At 37.3% G+C, this 27,385-nt stretch overlaps 1 protein-coding gene across 1 annotated transcript in view; it reads left to right on the top strand.

The window, feature by feature from the left end:
- Positions 1–17,112: 17,112 nt before the first annotated feature.
- Positions 17,113–27,385, top strand: part of LOC103776190 (putative histone-lysine N-methyltransferase PRDM6) — a gene marked incomplete at its 5' end in the record, with an annotated part of 24,120 nt that continues 13,847 nt past the window's right edge. The window contains 3 exons of the mRNA XM_008943690.1: positions 17,113–17,246; positions 20,932–21,056; positions 24,145–24,487. Of these exons, the coding sequence (XP_008941938.1) occupies positions 17,113–17,246; positions 20,932–21,056; positions 24,145–24,487 (602 nt within the window). The remainder of the gene's footprint in view (positions 17,247–20,931; positions 21,057–24,144; positions 24,488–27,385) is intronic.

Genomic DNA, 27,385 nt, shown 5'->3' with positions numbered 1-27,385 from the left:
AGTAGGGTATTTAATCTGTGGTTATACTTGATATATATGAAAGCAGAACTGGGCTGGTATCTTTTCGGATGCAGTGCACCTGATGTGTCTACTAACGCAAAGGCTGCTGAATTTAAGCCTTTCTATTTTGCAAATGCAGCACCATCAACATTTTTCTTGGATAACATTTGTTTGCAATTGTAGCCATCAGAAGGTCAGAAGAAGTTCAAAATGACATGATGGAGTTTATCTATTTGTTTGGAAAAATGGTCTGGTTATTGCCATAGGAAGTTACATTAAATTGTTTTGGTTGTATGATATTAATGCCATATTTAAAATGTATTTATAAAACAGTTGACCTTTGACTTTTACAGTTCAAATCTGTGCAGTTTTATAATTGAGACATTTACAAGTTTACTGGTAAAATTATTCTGGCAGGGCGCAAACATAGATGCATTTTAAAAGGAAAATTTGGGATAATTGCGTCATGACGGATCTTTTGCGTCCTGTTCCTTTCTGCTCTCAAAGATATTAAATCAATACAAATCTCAGGACTGGCTTTATACAATATGTGAATGATTTATGTGATAAAGTTCAGAATTTTTTCTCATTTTTGTGTGCAGTATATGTAGACATGCCATTAAAACTGACAGAGTGTTCAAGCAGAGTTGCGTTGTTAATGGCAAGTTTACCTCAGGTGTAAAATGGACATTGCAATATGTATCATTTGTAATATTATAGGTGAAACGTGCTACAATCATCTGTTATAAGTGGCGTAACGTCTTCCTACTCTTTCTCCTCCATCACCACAATCATTTAAAAATCTGCCAGCTGTCTGCTTGCTATGGGTTATTATTGTAATGACTTTTAAAGGACTTGCACCATAATTAAGAAATTGAATCATAGAATCGTAGAATGTTTGGACTGGAAGGGACCTCCAAAGGCCATCTAGTCCAAACCCCCTGCCATAAGCAGGGACACCTCCAACCAGGTAAAGCTATTCAGAGCCTCATCAAGCCTGAGGCATAGATGCTCCACACTGTGAAGCATGATGTCTTTTGACACTGTTTGTAGTCCTTGCATGGTATTTTGTGTGTTAAGTGTTATACATGTTAGCATGATTTTGGGTCTGGTTCAGGTCCTATTTACAGTTTTAAAAACTTTATTGGAAGCTGAAGGTTTTATTTTCAGGGTTTGTTGATTTTGAATATTTTTAGAGAACTTAAATTTCAAACTGAGAAACTATGTCACAAAAAATGTAATTTGAATTTGATGGATATGAAATACATCTACAATTGAACTAATAATTTACCTGTTGTGATTGGAATTTATTTAATTCATAACCATAACTATAATGTTAGGAAGACAGCAATCCTTCCTTCATTTTAACTAAATTTTATGTAATAGGTATATATATTAAATATCCTGAAATATGGAAAAAGTAACAAAAAAGTAAATGACAACAGAAAATGTCATTTTCTTCTTTCAGGACTGCCAGACATTCCATACAATACAGGATATCCTGTATATATAGTAAAGTCAAATATGAAAAGCATATAGGGTACACTTTTCCGTGCTGTCATGGCAACTATGCTTTTCCAAACATGCAGTAGCTTAAATTTCCAGGGATTCAGGAAAACTGCAGCTGCATCTGTCTCTGTTGCCTGTGAAATTGTCCAACACATGAGATTTGTTGAGCGTGTGCAAACTCTGTATCATGACTTCTCTGTCCAGCACTGTTACAGATTTCACCTCTTTGTTACTTCACACTTCATGATGTGATTTCTAAAAGTAGTTAGATGCTTCTGGGATGGTTTCTAGAAGATTACTGTAGATGCAAAAGGATATTAAATAGGGATTGGCAAAAGTCACTGACCCACTGTATTTCTGACTGTTGAGCAAAAGTTTAGTTTAGTTTAGTTTAGTTTTGGTTTGGTTTGGTTTGGTTTTGTTTTGTGGGCATTTTTGTCACCACCATACCTCTTCTCTTCTCCTGCATATCACAATGCCAGAAATCCCAGGACACCATTCTTAATGCATCCACAGTAAGAGACTCCACTCCACATTTTTCTCGTCTGTGTGCCGAACTTCCAGTCATATCAGTGACAGTCCTAAGTACATAATAACTGAAAAATATTTAGTATGAGTGTTATGCACTAGAATCAGTGTAAAGCAGTGGAGATTATTACAGCAGTGGAAGTTTTAGGGACAAAGGGCATACATCCGTACTAAAACCAGGTTTCTTAATCCTGCTCACTGTGCAACTAGCCTTTAAATTATGGAATGCTCCTGACTGTACCTCATTATTAAGTCTCTGGTAAGTGTCGTTTCATCTCAGTCAGTTTGTTTATTCATCCTTGATTCCAAGGATTTGCTCAATTTTCTAGTGAGCATAATATATTTCCTATCCAGATGCCACATGGGATTACTAGACAATTTACTTATCTGGACACAATAAATGTCTTTCCTTTGAAGCCTGGAGTAACTCATATCTTTCTCTGCTCTCTACTGGAGAACGAAGTCTTTGAAAAAAAGAAGCAAAATCTTCCATGGTGACATCCTACCATATTCTTGGTATTTTTTGACAGAATGAGTCAGCAGAGGCTAGAATCATAGTGCATTAACCTCTCCCATCTCACTCTTCCCATACTCCCTGTTTCTTGGAGAGTTTTTAAACAACTTTGAACAGGCTAAGATGACAGTCCTGGGACTGCAGCAGCTGTTTGGGCTGTTTCAGTACAGTGTCTTATCTGAAGCTGGCTGTGACTCTGTAATAGCCGTGACTTCCTAATGCTAAAGTACTTTTTCATCTTCTCCTCTCACCTTTTACTTTGATTTTTGGCTGGAAACAGTGGCCTCTTTAGTTTACTGTTGTTAGGTGGAGTGAGTTCAAGATACTAAGCAACCATGGGGTTTGAGTTTAGGAATGTTTTAAAAATAACTATAAAATATGAAATTTATGTTATCCACAATATGTTGGAGGTCAGTTCGCCCTCAAAACATAATGTCTGACAATTGTGCTTTCTTAGTGTGGCTTAGAAAAAGAATATAGTAGACTTAGGAAAACATCATAATTTAAGAAGTGACACATTTCAACAAAGACATAAAACTGCAGGCAGTACAGAAAAGAAGCAAAACCTTAGGAAACCATTACTTCATTAGGACAAATATTTTATGTCTTTTAAAAGACTCCTTATTAAAAAGGGTGAGCTCTAGGACATTCATGTTTACATGAAATCATAAATCTGCCATTTGAGAACAAGAAGTGCTTCTTTCTATGGTTAAATTGATTTTTATTACAGCTTCATCAAATTCTTTGAAATTAGTTAATCTGAGTGTATGGCTAAGAGTAGACACACAGTTATTTTTAATATTCTCTTCTCTTACAAGTGCAGTGGTCAAGCCAGTCAGGAAAGTCAGCACCATACAGTATATATACAGTGTGTGAGGCTGCATAAAAAAGAAACTGAACAAGGGCTCATTTGCTTGCTATTAGCAGGAATATATTCTTCTTGAGGAACCCCTTAGATAAAATACACACGTGTACTCTTCTATTTCACACATTGCTGACCTTCTCCCACCCTTTCCTTTCACTTTCAAATGTATGGGTTAATATATATAATTTAAGGTTACCTACCTTCCACATGGACTGACAGCCAGAGATACTAGCAGGCTAAGAAAGGGCTTAAATTTTAACTTGTCTGCATGTAGATGCAGGTTTCATTTTCTCTGTGAATGGAAAGGTGCTGGTCATGCTCTGCACCCCCTTGGGAAACTCAAAGATTTTCTATTCTCACAGAAGAGAAGTGTGACAATTCCTGCTTTAGTTCAGGAAAACTGAAGTCTAGCTCCTTATTCATCTTTTTGTGTCTAAACAGAGAATTTTTATGATTATGCATGAGGGAGAAAGAGGCAGGAAAGGAGTTGGGAAAGGTTACACTGTTGTCACGTTTTCTGGGTCTCCCAATTCAGTTATCCTTATCTGTGCCTTTTAGATTGCAAGCTCTTAGGTGCCGTGATGTTTTTATGTATGCCTGTAATAGCCTATCACTGGTATACAACAGATAACTAGTTACAAATTGTTGGGGTTTTCCAAGGAAAGCAATTCTCTTTCCAGAGAACGTTGAGAAACTAAAACTGTTTGCATGAAAATGACAGTTTCAGGGAAAGTTCTGATGAACAAAACTTTGGGGAAAAATGTTCAAAATAATCTAAACACGTTGTTCTTACATTTTCTAAACAGAAAGTTCATTTCAACAGAAAGAGCTTCTTTCAGTTTTCAAGCTCAGTAAACTTATAATGAAACATTTCATTATGTTTTATAATATCTTTAAATAATACAAATGACTTTTAAAACCCCCCAAACAACATGCTCCAAAACATTTCTTTATTCTTTTTGCTTTATAAGTGTTGTGAGGTTTTGACTACATCCAGTAAAATAATTTTGCATGCAGCTCTGCTAAATAGTGAGTAAGTTCCCCTTTGTTTTAAACTTTGAGGATGGGGGGGGAAATGGTCAAAATAACTGGTTTATTTTGCTTTGGTTTTAGAATTTAGGCCTGAGCAAAAAATTAAAACTTATCTATGGATTAATCATTTTACTGTTAAAATTTTGGACATTAATTATGGTCACCTGTTCTGTTGGTTTCTATCAGCATCTGGGAAGGCAACCTTTGCAGTCAGTCCTTGGTTTTCACTCTAATGAGACATTTTTGAGTGTTTTTCAGCTGCCTCGATAAAATGAGGGACAGAAAAAAGCAGAATGATGAGACAGTGGCTGATGGGAGAGTAGAGACAAGTAAAGACAGTTTTGAATAACACTGGTTAGATATAGGAGAGAAAGCTGGAACTAATACTAAGAAAAATGTTTCTTTCTCTAGAAATAAGGACAGAGAAGAGCAACAAATAGCAAAAGTTATATTCTTGTAAGAAGGTCCCATAGAGTCATGGAATAGTGTAACACATAGATCCAAACGTAACCATTTATTGAGCCGATACATGGGTTGTATGTAATTTTAGGAGTGGCAGTGGTTGATTCCTTCCAGGAATAAAGAAACATGCCTCCTGGTGAATGGCCAACACTGTTTCTGTCAGCATTTCTGTGTTGCTTGGACATCCCCAGTCCCAGTACTGTCTTTGTTAGATACCAGATAGCTTCTGAGAACTGACTGAAGCCCTGCAGAATGTAGCTTTGCTCTGTGCTAGCCTCTTGGAGAGAGTTTAATTTATATTTACTTATATTCTACAATTTTAAAAAACTGAGCTCATGAGTTACATGTAGTGCAAATGAGGAGCAGGCTACAACTTTACTGCTTATTTCTAGATCAAATCTTTCTGGACTATGCTTTTCTTGGCATGAATCTAGAATGTGGATACCTGAAAGGGAAATGCTTCATTTTTGTTATCATCCATGTTATTTTCCAAAATAAGTATTTCCATTCTCATCTCCTCAGGCTCTCAGTCAGGTTTTTATTTTCATGGTGTGAAGATGTGATGCGTACATGAGCAGTTACTCAGATTTGCTGGTCGTAGTCTGAGATTAATTACAAAACATAGGTTTGCAATAATGAGCTTGCCAAAATCTATCAGGCATTGATCCTTTTCCATGTCAGCAAATATGGAAATGAAAAGGATAAAGGAAAGCCTGAGCTGGAGAGCAGTTGGAACCTGTTGTGTCTCATTTACCTCTGTAGATAGGCAAGACATTGTAATGATGAGTCCACCCTTTGTTTACAGTATACACAATTCGTGACAGTGGTTTTTATAACTCTAAAAATTACACTTAATAAATATGAGAAGATACAGGTTTTCTTGATTACTTAAACCTAAATGTTTATTCAAGCTTTCATGAGAAGTTTGTCTTAATTTAAACAGAGCTAGAGCTGCTGAACGGATGCCATTTTTTTGATGTGGACTCAGTACACATGAAACAAGTTTTAATAACATCCACACTCATTTAACTGGTAAATGTATTCTACAGAGGCTTTGCTTCAGCGTGGTTTGCCTTCTGCAATCAGAATGAAACTGAAGTCAGCTTTTCATAGGTAGATTGTATTTCAGGGTTTTATCTTTGATTTCATACGATAAAATGATTGCTGGCTTTAATTAAAAAAAAAAAAACAAACAGAAGAAACATATAATTATTGCTGCTGTAGTTCAGAGCAATGCAGTATTACTTGTATTTTACCTTTTGGTGTTGATGTTATGTAGAATTTGGAGACACTAACACATTGTGGATATTGCTGCTGAGAAGGAGAAAGGAAAAGGATAGGCTTGAAACACAGCCTGTGAAATGGCACAAAGCCAATGCACTGAAAAATGGCAAACTTCACATTTAACAGCTGGACGCAGAAATATTTCTCTTTAATTTGGAAGGAGAAAATTTTTTTCACAGCAGGGCACTCTCAAAAGAGCACAACATCAAAGAGGGTGGGTCTCCCCAGTCAAACATCATCTGGCTCCAGTGATGGAGCAAAATGAATGAACTGTCAAGACTTTTTTCCAGTGTGTATGTTTTTGCCAAGAGAAAAGTAAAAGGTTCAGTGGCTTGTTCTGATCACAGACCAAATCCTGATAATGGAAAGCTGATTCCCTAAAGTCGTTCTCTGATCAGCTGACAGGCAGTGTCTGAAGAAGACCCCAGATTGATTGATGGTCCACTTTGTATTGATGGCCCCTGCCACCTTAGAGATAAGAGATATGCCAAATGCTTAACAGCTCTGGAGGGCTCCTGTGATTGTGGCTCAAGTAATGTTTTAATCTAATGTTATAATCCTCACAGAAACAAACTCTCTTCCAAAGAAACTTAACATGATACTTACCAATGCCAGACCTGTACTCTGGCAAGAAAAAAAACACCATTTCACATTCTCCACCATGCGTCCACTAGCAACACCAGCACTACTTCTTAATGCACCCCTTTAACCTGATTCTTGACTCTGACTTCAGCCCTGAAGCAGCTGCAAACTAACCATCACCATGCTGCTTTTCTGAAAATCCTATAATCTCACAAATTTGAAGGGATAATATAGTGCAGGCATTTTTTTCAATATAAAAACATGGTGACACAGTTTGTACAGCCATTACTCATTTGTTTTATGAGGAATCTCAGGCACAGTTTATCATATACTTTATTACTTGACCTTTTAATCATCATCTGGGGAACTTAGCATTCCAGACATTCCAAAATATTCTGAACTAAAAATATCAGCGTGCCTCATTATTTAAAACTCACAAAGGAATTAAGTATGTGTCCTAAAATGTGTCATTTCACTGAAATTCCTCATTTATGGGGATCCTTTATGAGTAATTTTGAAAAGGATTGAAAGAATTATCTGTGGAGTCTGTATCGTAGGGGTAAATGGGTGCTCTGTGGAGATAAATGTTCTACACATACACTGTAAAGGCAGTTCCTGCCTGTATACAAACTCAGAGTGAAGATAAACAAATGGCACACACAGAGAAGTATCAAAATCCCTGTTTTCTTCAACAACAGGATCAAGACACAGAGTTTAAGTGCTTGCTGTGAGTCATGTGACAAACATTTTTTCAGAGCAGGAGCTGAACCCAGGCATCTGCAGAGCAATTCCAGTGTCTGAACAGGGTGCCTAATGCCTCTTTAGATCCTGGAAAGTATTTAAGACATACAGACAGAGCTGACAGGTAGGACACAGAACTTGGGGAGATCTGCCTGCCTTCTGGAGCATTCACCGGAAGTTGAGTTGGATACTCATTTCAGCTGGATACGCCAACAGAAACACTAGTGGAAACTTGTTTAGATACTTCAGTATAAATCTTTGCACCTTAGTCTAGTGCCAAACCCTTATCAGTGGGTGACAGCCATTACACTAGGCAGCAATGGTTTGGCCAGTGTTCTTGACATTGCTTCAAAGTGTGGTTCCTTGTGAACAGGCTTTCATTTGAGAGTGGGTTTTCTTTGTTTTCTTTTGATTTTTTCTTTTTTTTACATGTAAATAATTTCTGAATTAGGGTTTTCTTTTTTTCAAATTCCTTTTTTTCCATAGAATGCCCATGAAGCAGGAGACAGGAATTTCCTGTGGTGATGGAGGTCATTATTATCTAGTAAGTTGATGAGATGATCTCCAGAGTTCCTTTCTAACTTCAGTGATTCCATGATTCCTTGAAATTCCCCTGACTTCAAGTGAGGCTGTAGCCTCTCATGGCTCCTGGAAAGGAAACAGAAGAATATCTTGTCTCATGGCAAGAAGTATTGTTTAGAAGGTTAGAGCAAATTTTATCTGCTTTTACCTGCCCAAAAATCATACAGGCATGTAGGATTCTGAAGTGTCCAAGTAAGTAGGCACTTGAGTCCCATTGACTTCAGTGACAGTTTTAAGTCTAACATGCTTAAGGAATTTTGCCTACTGATTTTTTTTTTACTGCAGGATTGAGTGTATCTAGGAGCTCTGTGCTTGAGAAGTACTTTCCTAAATCTTAAATTGTACAGAAAGATATGGTAGTGGAGCTTTAAAAAATCCTAAAGGTAAAGGAAAGTATGAGAAGCCTCAAGTGCTTCAAAGTGAAAAGAAACAAAATCTCTAATCTAACAAGCTTCTTTTAGAGAGTGATCATTGTGTCCTATATTCTGTGTGCCATATCTTAATATGTTTGAAAGTATCACTAGTCACTAAAGCTGGGATTTGTAAGTTTGAAGTTTACCTTCTTGGAAGTGTTAATTCACACATAGACACAGTGTCATGTATAAAGCTGTGAAAAAACAGTTTGGAACCATATTTTGAAAGTATGTTTAACAGAAATTACAGGAGTGTGGAATCAAAAACTGTTCTCTTGTGTCATACCTTTCTCTTGGTGAGTAATAAGGGAAGCCCTCAGTCACATTTGAACAACAGACTTTCCTTGCACTTCCTTCAATTTCCTTCCTTGTCACATACTAGAATCCAGACAAATTGGAATTATTTCCATTTATGAGTGTCTTTTGGTCCCTTGAGTGATTTCTCTAAGGTCACCAAGTTATCAGTAAGTCACCTTAAGACCTATGTACCCACTCACTTGTTTCAGCTGCATTGCCTATCTTGAAGCTGAGTGATGAAATCTGCCAAAACTTGTTTTCGTACATGCTACTTTGGAGTGCCGTCCTCTGTCATGTTATGTTAGTGGTTAGCTATTTTGCACTTTTAATTCTTTGTCTGACTGGATGGATACTATTGACTATATGGAAATAAGCTGAAAGAACATCTCAGCTGAACAACAGAGGACCCTTCTGGAACATTTGGTTGCTTGCAAAAGAATGAAAAAACATGAAACTAACATTTTGATTTCATTTTGTGATATCTAAAGATTTTGAGAAGCTGCAAGAAAATGGCCCAATCAACGTTGTTACCTTGCAAAGAAACCAGTCGTGTTTTCAGAGGCACCAGGGGCGACAAAGTTCACCATAACTGTCTTGATTCCCTGGCTCAGAATATCATCTTAGGAGCTTTATTAGTAAGTAAATTTAGTGAGGCTTTCCAGATGAGCGAGGGTTTTCAGCATCAGGCCTTTGCAGCCTTTTTTTAACTGCCTCCCTGATATGCGTACTTGGACACATATCTAACCAGCCAACTGGTGTGACAGTCTTCTGTTTGGGTTATTTCAGCTTTGATCATTTGCCTCCATGTTTTTAAACCATTTTTTCCTTTTTAGTCTGTTTTTTTCCTGGTCTCTTTGGATACTGAGCCTAGATTGGCAACACTATTTCTCTTTCATGCTCCACGTCCCACATAAATGAGACTGCAGAGAACAACTTCAGTCTGTTGCCTCCCCATGTTTTTTACTACAAGGGCTGCATGGGAACACAACACACTAAGCGGGGTGGAAATACCAATGCCAATCAAAAATATCTCTGTTGCAGAATGACCTGTGGCCAAAGTGCCACGCTTTTTCTGTCCTGTCACTGGACCTTTCAGGAGAGTGCAAAGGCACACACCGAGGAGACCATGTTTTGTCAGTGGATACTGAAGAGCACCAGCCCTTTATAGACCTGTTTGTGTGTGTGCAGTTTTCCAATTTAAGTGTGGTTTTTTTCTGTTTTGTCCTGTCCCCTTTATGCCCTGTTGATGACTAACGCTGGTTTGTGTTACATGTAATTCGTCCCTATTCCAGAACCTCCATGGGCCAGGGCAAAGCAAACCATTGAGACGAGACTTAAAAACCATAATTTAATGAAGTACACAAAATCAGCAGGGCATTGCTCTTGTGACACTTTCTGGAATAAGGCCCCAATCCTCCAACCGCTTACACAGATGCTTGATTTCACACACGAGTCGTCCCATTGAGATCAATGGAACTACAACATGTGTGTAAGTGTTTGCTGGACTGGGGTCTAAGTGAGAGATGAAGCCTTTCACCTAGCACAGACAGTTCAAAACAATGTTTATAGTTTCATATGCTATAATCCTTTGAGAAACATTACAACTAAATAGCTTTTAAAATCTGTTGGCAAGTATTCTCTTTTATGAAATTTGCTAGATGATGCCTTCTACATTAAAGAGAAGAAACACTAAGCAGATATTACACTCCATATCAGATATGGCTAATTGTAGAAAATGGCTTTGAGTAACATTTGCCGTTAAAGACCATTGGCTGTCAGAATATACTTCTGTGTATTTTCACAGAGGTGTTGCATCCCTGGGAGATTATTGCCAACAAAGATTGGAGAACGTTTTAGTGTGATTTTAACCAGTGAGGCTTCCTGATGTTTCTTCCTTGCTCACTTATTTCTAATTTCTGTGCTTTTAATAGCTTACAGCACTGCAGAAAGCTTTAGTGCAGTTAAAACCATTGAAAATCTTCATGCTGACTCAAAGAAATTTAAGCCATTTTGCCTTAAACATAAAAAGCAAAAATAATAATAAAAAAAATAATAATAAACCCAAAGTGTTCTTATTTCATCATAAGCCAACAAGCTTATATAGCCTATTTACATTTTTAATTCTGATATCTGTCCATAAAAAATCTGAAGGCATATTTTAAGCGGCCTTATCAAGCGACAGTGGAATATATGAGAAGCATTTGTAACTAATGTCTTTCTGAAACAATGTCCACACAGATGAATAGGAAACATATCCAAGTGTTTCCACTTATAGTAAAATGAGGTTGCTGACATGTATGCTACTATTTTTTCAAAATGGTTCTATGTATGAAGCTGGTTATTACACAGTCAGCAGCATTTGGTAGGCATCAAAGTTAGAGTAATCACAATGTGATGAATAGACATTTCTTTATACTGGCTAAGAATAATTTGCCTGTTTACTGTATAAATAATCCAAAAGATAGCATGTAATTTGCAAAGCATTTCAATGTCTGAGGTGTGTTTGTGATGCCCAGCTCCTACTATTAAAGACGTTTAAAGTCTAAAGGCATTCATCCTTCAGACAGTTATTATCATCAAATATGAACCCAGCTGTAGTTTGCTTCTCAGCCTAAGCTGAATGTTAAGGGAATTTTAACTGTCACCTCTCTTTCATTTTCTGCAGCACCTTCTTCTGAACATTTCAAACCTTCTAAATAAGGAGGTCCTTTGGCAGTATGTTGATTCCAAAGGTAGCTAATCACCAACGCACTACAGAGAATCCAGTCTAAGTGAATAAGTTATCAAGTCATGCACAGAATCCAGCTTGCTTTCAGTTTGTCATGATTAGAAACACTAACAAGAGAAATAATGTGTGCATGTCATAATAAACACTAGAGCCCACTGGCATCTTCCTTAACAATCACTGCCTTAGGTAGTGAATTTTGCTGTACACTTACAGGTGTGAGTCTCAGATTTTTTCAGAAAACTGACTGCTTTTACTCCTGCTTTATAGAAGAACTAACCTTCCTTGTCATTTGTTAAGACAGCTGCATTACTGTTCTACCAGTAATGCCACTGAACTCTCTCCCTGAGTCTATCAAAATATGCATGTAGCAAGTTTATTTACGCGACTAGTTTATTCCAGGTGATGAATACAATCCTGCAAAACAAACAAAATAAGTAGAAAAATACAACAAAAAGTTAAAGAAATGGCAGTTTCCTTCAATGGACATAACCAAATAGAGAAATCAGTCTAAGAAGAACCATAGTAGACACACAAATCCTGGGCTTGTTTGCCAGTAGCTTTCTTCTCCAAAAGTCCAGATGAACAAATGGACAGAGAAACAAGGCCTGAGTCACTGAAGAGTTATGGTGCTTAGGGAGGAAACTGGACTCCAAGGTTTAGGATGCATCGGAAAGATTTTGTGTCAGGCAGTGGGTCTTACTGGCTCTGAGAAAGGAACACAAGCAGGGCTGCTCTCTCTTGCGTCGAGAACAGGCTTCGTATGTGCAGTTGCACACTGTAATCTGACGTAATTGCACACCTTTTCCAGACTGTCACCTAACTGTTTAGGCTTATAAACATTGCTCTTTTTCTGTGTTGTTTTCAACTTCTATTTAGGATACAGTCACCTGTGGAGGAGGTTGTAGTGTTGTTATTTCAAAAGCAAGGTCTCACGTTAGTAAGATTCACCTAGAGATTATTCCGCTCTGATGTCCAAGCCAGTGAAGGAAAGGGCTTTCAGTGTTGCTGTGGCTTGTGGGTTCATACACTGTTATAGAAAGAATATAACTTGTATATGTGCTAAATATCTGACATGTCTATCTGTTTCACTAGAAGGTTACAACCTCTTTCTTCCTGTTTCCAGGACCTTAAGGTACATGTGCATGTGTGGTTTTTAAATGCACAGCTGATGATTTGTGAAATGTATGTACTTACCAAAAGTACTCCTTGCTATCTTGATTCTTCCCACTAAAATTAAGGGGAGAGCTTCTTGTACGGAGAAGGCAGCTAATGCTGAGTGATTTGAAAGTCTTAAGACCTCATACATATGGTGTCAACAGAATAGCATTAAACAGCAAAAAGCAAGATGCTGTACTAATGGTAAGAATTAATTCTTGCATGTGTTTTGGTTCTCTTCACATATCTCTTGATGTCTTTCAACGTAAAAAAATTATTTTAACAGTCACTTTCACAATACAGCTATATATGCAAGGAAAAATTCCACTTTCAGGACCAATATTTTCTCCCTCTGCCTGCAAGGAAAATGAGAGGTCAATTAAATTGTATGCTATTACCTTTTTTGTTTGACTAAATGAAAAGTAAAATGATGGCAGAATTTCTAAAGATACAATCCCTTAACAGATCGTGGAAAGAGAACAAAGGAAAGCAACAGATGGAGAGGAAAGAACTCAAATGAGCTAATAATTTTTCTCTCCCCATCTCGTCTTTGAATTTGTTTCATAGTTTGGATTTCTTTGCTGCTATGCTAATACATTTGGTCTCCTTTATTCTAAAATTCTGTGGTATCTCTACTATAAACTGGAACAAAAGTCTTTAGTATTGGAAATACATTTGCCTCCATCCGTCCAGGTGAGCAGTACTGAGTATGTCAGTACTGAAGTAATTGAGAATTCTCAGAAGGCTCTTCAGCTCTCTGCCTTATCTGTTAATACTACTTAAATCTTACATGGTCCTACCTAGACTTGGCATGCTGTCAGTGACAGATGTTCCAGAAACTGCTGTTTCTTTTACTTAGTAATGGTCATTCATAGATATCAGAGCATCACTTACATGAGGCGCTGTGCACTTTAGAAATTATATTATTATTGCCATTGTGTTGCTATTATCATTGTCATTATAAGTTTCATTATCTACAGACTCCAAATGATTATCAATAACCCATCCAAAAAGTACTAAATTGATTACTGAGTAAACTGTTGCTTGTAAGGAGAAGAATATAAAAAATAGAAAAGAGAAGACCTGAATAGTGTTGGTTACTCTTTGGACTTAATTCTTGGAAAATTAAACCATTTCTGTTGTATTCCAAAGTCAAAGGGTGAAATTCATAGAATAATAACAATATGCAACACATTCTGACTCTCTTGATGTGTAACATACCCGTAAACTACTTGTAAATGTTCAAGAACCTATTAGGAATTTAATGAGTTATATGGGAACTGCTAAAAAGGAGGAGCATAAGGCATGCCAAATGACAAGGTAAGCGCAGTCCTCTTTTATCAGACTGTGGTCTCTGACAGTAGTCCGGTACATTCCTCAAAACTGAAACAGACCATAGGAAAAGAAATCCTTTTCAAAAAGCTTTGAAACATTTAAAGTGAAAGTGAAAAAAAAATCTTAAAACTCAGCAAAAGCAATAGTTAACAAGTACTTTGGATCAGAAGAGGGAAAAGATCCACTAACCAGTTTAGGTAACACTTCCAAGCATAATCAAAATAGAAAAACTAAATAATTTTGTCTCCGCTGATTAGAGTAATGACTGTTATGAGACACAGAAAAAAGAACCCATGCATTCTTCATAGCGAGTTGGAAAAATGGTATTTTACTTTGCCGTGAGGTTCTTGCAATGTGTTAAAAGTTATGCCACCGTGGATGGATGTAGCGGTCCGATGAGGTTGTCAAAGATTTTCAGTAACTTTGTTTTATCACAGCATTCTGCAGTAGATTTTTAATTAGATAATATGAATGCTTGAGTATATAGGCATGTGTAATACAGATGCAGGTGAATATGTATATCCATATAGTTTGCTATAATGCCTGGGTTCACTTGCACTGCAGGTTTGCTTTCCCTCTGTTTTGGCAGGTCATGTTTTGCTCCTTTATGATGGTTTCTTCAGACAGTTATATAGTGGTTGCCAGTTTTCGGTAACTATAAAATGAGTAAGAATAAGGAACATGATGGTAATATGAATAATAAGAACCATATCAGTTAGTTTTTTTTTTTTTTTTTTTTTTCAGATTTTAACCTTTACTGTATTATGCAGTTTGGCAAACAAACAGATACAATGCAACACTGCTATTTCTCTTCTAAGGTTAGAGCTTCTGTTTTCTTTCAGCTGGGTTTTCATTCCTCCATGAATAGGACTAAGAATGCTGTGGGATAAACTCTGACTATGCAGCTTTATTTGCAATGTCAGTAATATTCCCCAAGGTAAGGAGAGTGTAGTGTCACTGATGCATCAGTACTTGCAAGAATAAAACATTTGAAAATACTTAGTCTTGCTTGTAGAGCAGTCCTTCCTACTCTAGGCCAAGGCCTGAGGGAGCTTCAGTCCTGCGTTTTCATGGCAGGCTTTAATTTTTCATGTCAGCTCAGGACTGTCCATAGATACAAAGTTCTGAGTAGGTCCCTGTGTTTCCAGATGTGCCTGTCGGTATAGATTATGCCAGTCTTCTTTGTCTTTCCTGTTTCATATCATCTGGAGGTTAGGAAGCTATTAGCTCTTTATATATGGAAATTGGTTTTGCCTCAAGTTAAGCCATATATTGTTATGTTAGTAAGTGCCATGCAAGTGAATAGATAATAAACACTGTGCTGAGCCTATTTGGATAGATATTGCCAAAATTACTCCAGCCAAGCAATATTATGTGTTAATTTTCCCTTCTTTTTCTTTTTGTGGCCTAATTTCCTGTAAAAAACCCTTTCAATTTCCATTACAGATTTTTTTATTGCTTAGCATATTTTTCTCATGTGTTCAACACACATTAACATGTTCATATAAGAATAGAATCTTGCTGATAATCATCAAGCCAACATATATAAAAAAAAATAAATTAAATCCCCAGTATTGGAATATTTGTTTGCTTCTGAGGACTCCTCCAGGTTTTTCTTTATTCTACCACTCAGTGACTGTTGGGGTAGCATCTTGCTTCTCCAAAACAGGAGCATCTGGCCAGGTTCCACCTGGTCCTTTTCACAGGCACTCAGGAAAAATGATAAATATCTCTGTAAACACTTGATTTACCTGTCTCTCACATTCTAGCAATGGATATATTGCTCTTGATTACTCCCAGTCCCTCTGCAAAAGCAAAAGCAAGACTGGCTCCTGAATTTGAGACTCTCATGTGGTGGAGTAAAGAACGTGATTCTGATTCCTGCATATGTTTTTGTGTGCATTGTCAGAAAATCTTTTAAGAAATTAGAAGTATTAAATATAGTCATATAATTTCCAAGATTATTCTCTTGATATTGAAAAATAAATTCAAGATTGGTAATTTGCTTGCTCTAGAAATGTTCAATTCAACTTAATAAATAGGCTTCCTCTTTGATTAGCAGAATTAGTGCTTTGAAGAAGTCATCAGTTTAGACTCATACAATTTTAAAAGGGATGACATTTTTGGTGTAGGATTGTTGCAGTGGATGCTGTCTGTGGATAACAAAAGATCTGACAATCAGGGTCACTTCAAATAAGCACTAGTCATTCAGATGCATTTCTGAAGTTTAAAAAAGTAATTGCATAACAGGTAAAAAACTTGTGAGACCGTGTACTTTTACTGGGATTAGCACTTCCTCAATAACATTTTTTAAGCAGCCAGAAGAGCAGGTGTGCATGAAACATATAGTTTTACTTCGAAGCCTCCGGAGGAATTTTATTCTTTGAGTTCAGAGGGAGCATCCAGTGCCAAATAGAGACATAATACTGTCTTTTGGTTTTAATTACCGTAACTGGCTCTCATGTCCTTAGCAGGGATGTCATGTTTAGGAAACCCACGATTCCCTCAGGAGTGATTTCTCATTTACTACTTCAAAAAATTATATGTCTCAAGGGAGCTTCTAAAAGGCATCTTCAACTCTCTTTTTCCTTCTAGTCTCATTTGTTTTGGTATTACAAATCCTACAACTCCCTGATGTATCATGTGAGGTTGCTGAAGTACATGCTCTTGCTGCAACTGAGAAGTGACGGAAGGGATACTTGTTTAGGGATTACTACTTCTCCATGCTCAGATGTTCCAGCTATGTCAATGTGGGCTTTACATCCAGATTTTCTTGTTTATCTGGCAGTTCATTATTTAAGACCAGCCTGTCAAAATAGGTTAAATATTCTTTGGGAAACATGGTCATATCTTCGAGACACCACAGATATGTTTAATACAAAAAGATTGGCTTGATAAAAGAAGCATGATAAACTTGCATCCCCTAAATACTTTTCTGCGGTTCCATGTACATTTCTAAGAGCATCAGTACACAATGACAAATCTCATAGCAATAAAACCCTGAAAATGGCACAGAGAGACACCAGGAAAGCAGTGAAGATTATTGCTGATGATTTGTTCTAACTACTTGACCTTGTGACATCTCCCCCAGATATATGACCAAGATGGGACACTGCAGCACTTTATTGATGGTGGAGAACCAAGTAAGTCAAGCTGGATGAGGTATATCCGATGTGCAAGGCACTGCGGGGAACAGAACTTAACGGTGGTTCAGTACAGGTAAAGTACTTTTTGATTTACTCAGTGCAACAAAATGATAATGTTTTCAGTGAAAAGTTGGGCTGTAACTGTCACCAGTTCTGTTGCCTTTGACTGCAAAGACAGTAGTAGGGCTTTATGTGAATGTGCGTATTCAGGGCAATACAAAAGCTGCAGAGTCTAGAGGGGATGAGTTTAGCTTGGTTGCCCTGAGCTGAGGTCATTGTGGTAACCCCACTGGACCTGGAGAACAAGCTCAGCCTTGTGCCCCTCACGTGACCAACATGCTGCACAGAGCCCTCTTCACGTGTTCATATGGTCTGATCAGAAGCAAGCCAACACAAGCAATCTTCTGCCCTTAACAAAGGTGCATATGCTAGGGGAAAGGGAAAAGTGTCAGCAGAGGAGTTTTGAGCCCAAGGGCTTTCAGAGAGTCAGTCATGAGACATATACACCTAAAGCTTATAGGTTGAGCGCACTTGCTAGCCAAGATTGCTAGTATTTATGCCTCTTATGTTGTTGGCTAGAGAAGGTCAAAATGTGAAGAAAAATGCAAAGAAATTACAGTGCATTTTACTTTGTGCTGGCAAACAGATCCATAAAACCCAGACAGCGCATTACATAAATACATGATCTCAGCTGTAAACAAACCTTTTGCCTCAGAATCAGGAGCAATGGGTTGGTCTTATTAAATGTGGTAGGAAGCACATCAAAGAATGCCCTGGTCTTACTGGTTGCAGTGAGCAACCCTGATTTTCACTAATTGGTTTAGGGAGTGGAGTTTCTTTTCTTTAGGAAGAATCTTAAACTTATTTAAAGTACCTTTAAAATTAAAAATAAAACATACAAAAGCAAGCTAAAATGAAATATATATAAAGTTTGATTATTCCATAGGGTTCCAATTTAACAATGGTAAAATTCTTCAATAGCATTTTCAGCTTTTTATTCTCTGGCCAGTTGACTAAATAATGCCACAGTTAAGAAAATAACGATCCTATTTATACATTACAAATCTTTTATTATGCTCTTAAATATCTCATATCTATAACTAAAATCCCATTGGAATTTAAATAAACACACTGGATAATGAATAAAGATTGCTGTGATGAAAGAGTATTTTTGTAGATACCTTGTGAACTCTTTCTCAGTGTGGTGATGTGTGCACACACACACATATATATATATATAAAAATTATATACATATATATAGATGACAAACCTAAATGAAAAGTTAGCATAAGAAAGTCATTACACATCTGTCAATATTAAGTGGATTTTACAACTCTCCTTTCATGATGGAGTTTTTACTTAGAGTTCCCTCTGCTGATCTGTTTTCGATTACTTCAGATCTTTATAAAATGAACTACAAAAACACAATTTAAAAAACTGGCATCCATCACCAGTGACTGCATTCAAGTGTAAGAAAATAGAAAAGTTGGACACTGAAAAACCGGCCTAATTTTTATTGTACATGGACGTCCTCCTCACAGAAAGTCAGCTGGTTTAAATTCATTCTGTTATGATTTGTAATATCTAAATGGAATTTTCTTCAAAGTGCTCTTGATTGATTGACCCTTAGCTGAACGTTTTGTTTTTATTTTGAGGCTGACAATAATGTTTGTTGGCATGTGTTCTGCTTCAACTGCGTTGGGACGCCATGAAGCTATCTTTATGAGTCATCCAACCACAATACTAAATACATGTCAGCAAAGGAAATATTATCCGAAAAGGGAAAAATCCCTTTGATGTACTTCAGCATGCAGAGATTTCTGCGAGTTTTGGAAGCTCTGCACACTTGTAAGGGACGGTATACGCTTACACTTTTTTTTTTTCCCTGCCTACTCCAAGCCTCACAGACCACCCATTGCTCAAAAACAGTTCTGCTCTTTCAGCGGCAGAGTGTGTCATTTGGTTTTAACACATTCATTTGCTGGGCTGCTGTGTTTATGTTAAGGGAAGCCAAACTGAGAGATGAAATGTTACAAGGGTGAAGTACAAAGTAGACTCAATTTTTCTCAAGTTAGGAGATGCTGGTAATTTATAGTGTGGCTCTGATTTTCATTTTTATGTAACAGTGGAAAGAATTAATGAAACATGCAGCTCTTGGAAGAAAGAGGGGGAGAACGGGAGAGGAGGTGGAGGAGGGAAGGACTGGGGAGACACAAAGGGGAGAGTTTTTGTCAGGTATTCATAGAAGGGTAGAAAACCATTCTGCTTAGCTAGCAGTGCCCTCCTGAGACAGGGTGGCAGTAAGCGAGGCAAATAACAAGATAAATGAAATTTTTGCAGCTGCTAGTAAAATATTGAGAATCTGCACTTTTTTATTGATCTTTATGATCCTGTTGCCAAGAGCCACTTTGCAGTGACAAAATATGTTGACAAGTGCATATCTCACTGCCATGAAAAATGTGGTAAAAGATTCTCCTTATGTCTGCAGTGTTATACAAGGAACAAATTGCATTGCTACAGCCAATTCTTTATAGAAAGTCTAAATTTAAGGCCTACCAACCCTAAACACTTTTATCTTGAACTTCAAGCTAACGTTTGTAGCAATTCTTCACTCAGAAAACCAGTTGAGGCCTAACATTTTTTTTCAGTCTATAGATATTTTCTACCTTACATAAGCTGTTATAAAAAATGGTCATTTCTTGGTACTTTGACTGTATCATTTTGGTGTGTAATCCTTCAGCGAGAGTGGAGTGTTCTTCTTGTATATATTGAATTTCTATCCATCTCACAGAAGTGTGTTTTACTCTTCCATGTGAAGGCTAAGGGAAAAGCCACTACAATCTGATAACAATTTTATTTTATCTTGTGACTGATTCTAATCTTACACAGTTTTTGCTCCCATGTAAATCTGTTAACCAAAGAAGTATCACTCTGAAGCTATTTACATCAGTGCAAGATCAGGACAAGGCTCTTGTTTTCATGATAGAGACTCCAGGATTTTTCTTTTTTTCCTGCTCAATCCCCAGTTCAGTAGTCGAGGAATATCTGCAGACTTTGCCCACAGAACAATGTGATAGGATATCACATTTATGGTAGCATTAATTTACATTTACTGAAGGTTCATAGATGTTACACTCATGTTCCATACAGGGTAAGATTTTATGGTTGTATTTTCAGATTAATTCCATTTATTTTTTTCCCTAAGTCAAAGTCTATTTTACTGAGCAATTTCTCTTTTGGTGGTATATTGTTGTAATGAAAGGCCACATCACGATACTTCAAACCTCTTGCTAAAAGAACTTATTTAAACTAAAAAACTGTTGTCTATATACCCCTAAAATATGTTAACTTTAGCTTAAATGACAAATGCAGAGCTGTCTAAGTGGTTGAACTTACTGAAGTGTGTGCACCACTCTGATGCTTGTACTGTGTGAGAAAAACTTACCATTTCAAAAATCACTTTCAAAGGGACATTGCAAGAAAATCCCTCTCTTCATAAAATCTTGGTTCTTGTAAGATCTTATTTTTTAAAATACACTAGGTAAAAAGTGCCTGTGAGTTGTTACCACGTGCTACAGGAACAAAGTCCTCCCCTAATGATAGGTTTGGTTTTGAAATAATCAGTAAGTTATTCTTTCAGTTATCTGCAGAAGTGTTTCTAAAACAGTGGATTTCTACTGTAGTACTGTGTATGAGAAGAGGAGAATGCTGTATTCCTAAATTAGGCTTTTTTTTTTTTTTCTTTTATCTTTATTAGGTCAAATATATTCTACCGGGCTTGTATAGATATCCCCAGGGGCACTGAGCTGTTGGTGTGGTACAATGACAGCTACACATCTTTCTTTGGAATCCCTCTCCAGTGCATTGCACAAGATGAAAATTGTAAGTTCTTCCTTGTATTTCTGCCTGTTTAAGCCAGGATTCCTGTTTCATATGTCATCAGCTATATTCCTAGAGTATTTATGACAATTTAAATAAAAGCAGTCATATGTTTAAGGTAAGCCGCATGTGTACAAAATAAAGTCCTGAAGCTGATACACTTCAGCTGTGCAAAATCATAGTATTGTTACCTAAATAAAAGGAGGTGTTTGGAAGTGTGCAGGTATATGCAGTTAAATAGCAGTTTTCCCACTATGGCTGCCCCTTATAGCTTGTCAGCGTACAGAATCACTCTCCCTTATAAGTGAGTCATTCCTGTTTCCTGCTCTATTAATCAATTTGGCTCTCTCCATTGTTTTGAGACCTGTCCCAAGACACTGTCTTGCCAAAACAGTAATGCATTGCAGGTCCATGAGGTTAGTGATTCTTCATTCTATTACCACTAAGTGTGTCAAGAAAAGCTTTGTCTGACTGACTGTAAAGATGAGTTTGTTGTGGTTAAAAGGTAAAAGCCAGCTTCTCTAAGTATAAACTGAATGTAAGTAGCATGAAATGACTCCATTCCATCTTGGCCATCCCCATTTCCATCCATTTTTCTACCCCTTCTTAATATTTTATTTTTAGTTTGCTAAGAACAAGCAGAAAATTAGGCATTTAACTTGTTAAATACAGACCTAGTGCAATCTGGTGCTGGATACCTTTGTCTGTAATGGGAACGGGTGATCCACGCACGCCCTTCAGTTTCAGTCTGTGTGGAACTTGTTTAAAGCTTGCATCAAAGACGTCTCTTCCATTTTGATAGCTGTGTGTGTCTAGGTGGTGGAAGAAACCAATAATAGATGCCTGACTGACTTTGGTCTAAAGTAAATCCGTGGCTGCCTACACTTAATCAATTACTTATAAGATGTATATTCTTGGTCAAGTACTTGGGTACTTAAACAGCAATGCTAGCATGGACTTGTGTCTTGTAGCAACTTAAATACCAAACCATGGAGCAATAAAACAGCAAGAGAGCAGGGATTAAACTGTCAGAAATAAACGTCCTTTTTAATCTTGAGTTTTCAAATCTGTTGGTCTTGAGAAAAGTTTAAAAGAAATTTAAGTACTAGCAGTAATGTTTGCTGATAAAACTCATGCTCTGCAGTGTGCAATATAGAAATATTATTTTTTCTTTCATGAGTTGAAGCTACAAAACCTTTAGCTGAAAAGCAACACGTTATGGCTAAAATCTCTAAATATTGTCACTTGCTATTTTGCTGTGAGAGAAACCATAGTTTCATCCACAGAGAGACTGACATGAGTAGATTAAATTAATCTCTGAGCATGGAATCAGCTGCAGGCTGGTATATGACTTAAGTGCTGCTTTAGCCCTCAGAGCAGACATTCTGCTTATTTCCGCACAGAGGTATTTTCACTCAGTAGAAATGCTGCCTATATTCCTTATATCTTTAGTATCCTGTTCTTATTTCTTCTGTGGATTTTTATGAATACAATGAAAAAAAAATTAATCTGCTTCTTGTGTGAGAATGTTGGGGGAAAATGAAAATATACAAATTGCCCCTTGTACTGAAGAGACATGGAAGATATACCATATGTCTGGAAACTTGTGATAGACAGCCCATGGATGTAACTACTTAAAAATCAGGGTCTGACATACGCTAGAGCAGAATAGCCTAGGAAGGACCCCAACTTAAGTAAATTAAATAACATGTAGTATTATAGTGTGGGAGTTATTATGATTGATGTAAGATATTAAAACATAACTCTGTGAAGTAAGTGGCATTATCTGAGGTATTACCGAAAGATCAGTTTGCATTACTTTTTTATTGAATATTTAATAATGTTGGATGATGCCAGTTTACAACTGAAATTTAATTCTCATCTTTGCTCTTAAAAATCTATCATCATGACTTACCTAAACAGAGTTGCAGTTTCTAATCACCTATTTAGTAAGTGTTATGTACCTACTTGTGGATATATGTACACAAACATTTTGTGATAATAACTAAATGTGTGAACATACATAGACATAGACGTATGCATACACCGTATTTACTTAAAAAATTCCCATTAAAATATTATCTCTTGAGGCTGAGTATGCCAAAATTAGAAAGCACAAGAAGTTACTTGGCCCAGGTGGCTTAAATTATGCTTCTTTTTGTATTGTGGTACAATCTTTCACTATCTGACCCCATTTTTGCATAGGACCCTTGCTTCATTCACTGCATGATCTAGATGGTACTCAAGGAGTGAGGCAGCTGTTCAACTTTCTTCTGCATGTTTTACCTCCTGCGTTCCTTGTGATGCAACATCAAAATTCAGCACTAAATCAGTTCATTCTAAGAACAACATATTGCATTTGTTGCTGAAATATCTGGAGACTTTCATGGGACTAGAAACAGGTTTTGTTCCTACTTCATAGGTGGGAAATTGATGCACAAAGATACCTCTGCCTGTATTTTGCACTGTCCTGTGGTGATCTAAGCCTGAATCATATCAATCAATGGTGAAGTCACTGGCTTTGTACTGTATTGGCTGTGTGACTGTTTCTGAGATGTGATGGTACAATATCCTTGGTGGGTGCCCTTTAAGAGGATAAGGGAACTATTGCTGCAGTAGACGTTTACACCCTGTTGTATCTCAAGGAATGTCCGAGCAAGGATTTTTTTACCCATGCTCTCAAAATTCATGCTTGTCTGTGATATAGCGATTGGACATGCTGACTGCAACGTGCAGAGTCAGGGTATCACAAGTGCAGCAGCATTCTCTTTCAGATGACAATCCCATTGTGCAGTAAATGTATATCACAGTCAGGCTTCTCTGAGTCCTTTTGGTCTCGGAAACTGCTTTCCATGAGTTTTCATTTCCGTGTCACAGAATCAGCATCACACATGCAGATCACTGTCTCATTCAAGCTCATTTTTTTTAATTTTTTTTTTGTTTTGTTTTTTTTTGTGCATTGTTAAAATAAAGTTGTTTAATTCTAGTGTCAAGAACATGGATGTTGGTATTTTTTTGGTGTCGTCCAACACTGTATTAGTTTTAAAAAGGCATAAAAAGGGTCTTATTTACTTTTCTTGTTTTCTCCCAGTGAATGTCCCTTCGACTGTAATGGAGGCCATGTCCAGACAAGACACCCTACAGCCATTTAATAAAAGTAGCAAACTATCCCCTGCCACTCCACAGCGATCCATAGTATTTCCACAGACTCCGTGTAGCAGAAATTTTTCTCTCCTGGATAAGTCTGGGTCCATCGAGTCAGGATTTAACCAGATCAGTGTCAAAAACCAACGAGTTCTTGCAAGCCCAACTTCAACAAGCCAACTAAATTCTGAGTTCAGTGACTGGCATCTTTGGAAATGTGGGCAATGCTTTAAGACTTTCACCCAGCGGATCCTCTTACAGATGCATGTGTGTACGCAGAACCCTGACAGGTAAAGCCCAGGCTCTCTTTATTTCTGTATCTACTGATAGCCAGATCCACTGCTTTCTTCTTTTATCAAGCTGTTATCATTTCCAAAACCAAACCGTTATTAGGAGGAGCCTGTACAACATAATTTATCTGCAGTTGTGTGAAGTAAGCCGATAAAAACTATTGCTTGACTTCACTATTTGTAAAAACATTTCATGCCTAAATGTGAAGATAAAAGGAAATAGCTAAGGATATAATCTTGTTTTCAGAATGGTTTGGTACATCTGATGGAGGCAACAAAATAGAAGGAAAATTTATTAATATCATAGATAGAAAAATGAGGTCAAGATAATTAAAAGTCTGTCTTCCAAAAATAATCTAACTTGCTGCTCAGTGGCTGTCACAGTCATTTCAGGGTTCACCTATAGTGTGCAATGTGTATGAACTTAATTAAGTACTAAGAGGTAATGAATTGGAATTTTTTGCTTAGTACTATTTTTCTTCAGAGCATGCAAACCCATAAATCGTGCAAAGCTGTCAAAAGGAAATACCTACTCCACTAGTGATGTGGAGGAAAACAGATGCCACTTATTCAATAAACTAATATCCACACAGAAGAAAAATGTTGACTAGATACCTCAGAGTCAAAGTTGGTTTGAAAGTTTGTCAATACAGAATTTTATGGCCGTGAACTGAGGATGAAATTTAGCTGAACAAGTGAATTAAAATTTCAGGTACTCTGACCGGTGGCACAGTAAATATAATGGAACCATTATTTATGAATCAAAGCTGGTTTATTTGACAATTTTGATAGCTGGCAGGACAAAAGACAAAAATCAAATTAATTCAATAAAAAAAAGCTGCCCGTGTTTTGTCTCTTCTTCAGCTGAGAAGAAGGTTTGAACAGAACAGCTGAATCCCTGGAATGTTGTTCTAAAAGCAGCATTAAATTTTGAATTACATTTAGCCAAAATACTACCAAGCAATAGTCAACAGTGAGTCTGTGCATGTGTTTGTATGCATGTCTTTGTCAACTTGTGTACGTGGTTATCTACATGTACACATATGCTTGTTTGATTCTGTGAGTGTGGAGATACTGGAGCATAAATCCAGTTTTCCAGGAAGAAATGTCAAGCATGCTATAAGCAAACAAGGTTCCATGCAAATCTTCATAATATTTAAAGAGTAAATAATACTGTGAATGCAAACAAGCCCTTTCGACAGTTTCTGAATTTTACACTGGCTTTAGTAGAAGTAAACACCCTGTTAAGGAACCTGTAGAGCACAACTGCCACTTTAAGTGCAACAGTACAGAATATAGGTGCTAAAAGGTCAACTCCATGAAGTTTCATGGACTCTTATGTTTCCACTATTACAGCATCCTAAATATAATGTAAAGCATAAAATACCCTGTCAAGGACTCTAGAAGGGGTATGTTGTGAAGCTCCCCCACATATGTGTTCAGTGATCCAACCAGGTGTGACACCTAGATTTCATCCTTTCCTTCAATTGAGCCTGTATCTTCCTCTGTGAAGAACCCAGGTACAGATAGTACTTAATGCAAGAAAAACCTTCTCTCATGGTGCTGTTCTACATTCTATGGGATATTCGTTTTGCCAGAGACAAAGTGAGGATAAGTCTGTCCTACAATTAGATCTGTCATCTTGAAGGTGAGAGATTTAATTTTTATTTTTCATTTTCTCCTAAGTATCTTCTGTCAAGCATTGACTGAAAGACAGGCTAGATTTTAAGTCTTCCTCCTTAGAAATGAACACCCTCATGAGTAGAATACTGATTCATAATGTCTTACTCTTTTGTCTCTCCTGTGCCTACCTAATTTGTTTATGTGGAACAGCTTCGGCAATAAAGTATAGAGGATTTCTAGCTTAGAATGCCCTACAGCATAGTAAGAAAATTGTCTTTATCAGAAGACAAGTTGGCTCTCCCAGGAGCAACAAGAGTAAAGGCTGATTAGTGAAAGGACTCAGCAGATTTGAGGAGGATTGGGGTGGAGAGGAGTAAAGACTCTGAGTTGTAAGCATTGAATATCAGAAGCTTTCAGGACGATTCAAAAGTTAATAGGTAATGCCATTTTCTCAATATTGATACTGGTTAATTTAGTTGATTTTCTCTTTGGCTGGTTGGGTTTTGTGAATCCTGTTCTTAAGAAACACTTTCTCTTTTGCTACATAGAGGGCATAAAACCTATGTGAGCTCGCCATACACACTTAGGGTCAATCTGTTGCGTACAGGCTCGATGCTGCAGTGCTCTGTTCTGTGACACCTCGTGTCTCAGTACTGAACAATGGCTTATATCGCTGCGCTTTTGTTAAACAAATTGTGCCGACTCCTTCTGGAGGCCAGATTTGTAGTGCCTTCTTTGCTCCTGTGAGATGTGCCATCAACATAACTGCTGTAAAAGCATTTCCCAATAGGTCTTTAGAGCATTATGTGGGATGTCAGTCAACACGAATCTGTTTAAATTCACTGCAATTCATTGTGTTTGAAATAACCAGAGTAACAGCTACTGCAGGTTGTAACTGCCCTAGGGTCTGGGTTCTTATATCCCTGGTTAGAAATCATTATAGGCTGACCTTACATTACAGGCAGCTTTTTGGTTTTTAGCAGGTACCAGTAGATTAGCTATTTGGTGATGCAGTAGCTGGAAAAGAGTTGTCTTCGGTTTCTTAAACGTATTGCATCTTTCCAGATGAAAAATTCCTGAAGTGTTGTACAAATTTTCCTGGAGACAAGAAAATAGGGCGTGATTTGTGAAAGAATACCTGCTTGCTAGCCTGAAGCACTGAGTGCAACCCTCTCGTTTGTGTTTTCTCAGTGATACCTGCAGCACTGCTACAGCTGATAAACAGCTCCCCGTTTATTGTCAGCAATTTGTGAGCACACCAGCCAGTGTATCTTT

Source organism: Merops nubicus, unplaced genomic scaffold (genome assembly GCF_000691845.1).
Source record: "Merops nubicus isolate BGI_N331 unplaced genomic scaffold, ASM69184v1 scaffold45257, whole genome shotgun sequence".
Classification (NCBI taxonomy): domain Eukaryota; kingdom Metazoa; phylum Chordata; class Aves; order Coraciiformes; family Meropidae; genus Merops; species Merops nubicus.
The sequence above is the reverse complement of the archived record's forward strand: the minus strand, read 5'-3'. Positions and strand labels throughout refer to the sequence as shown.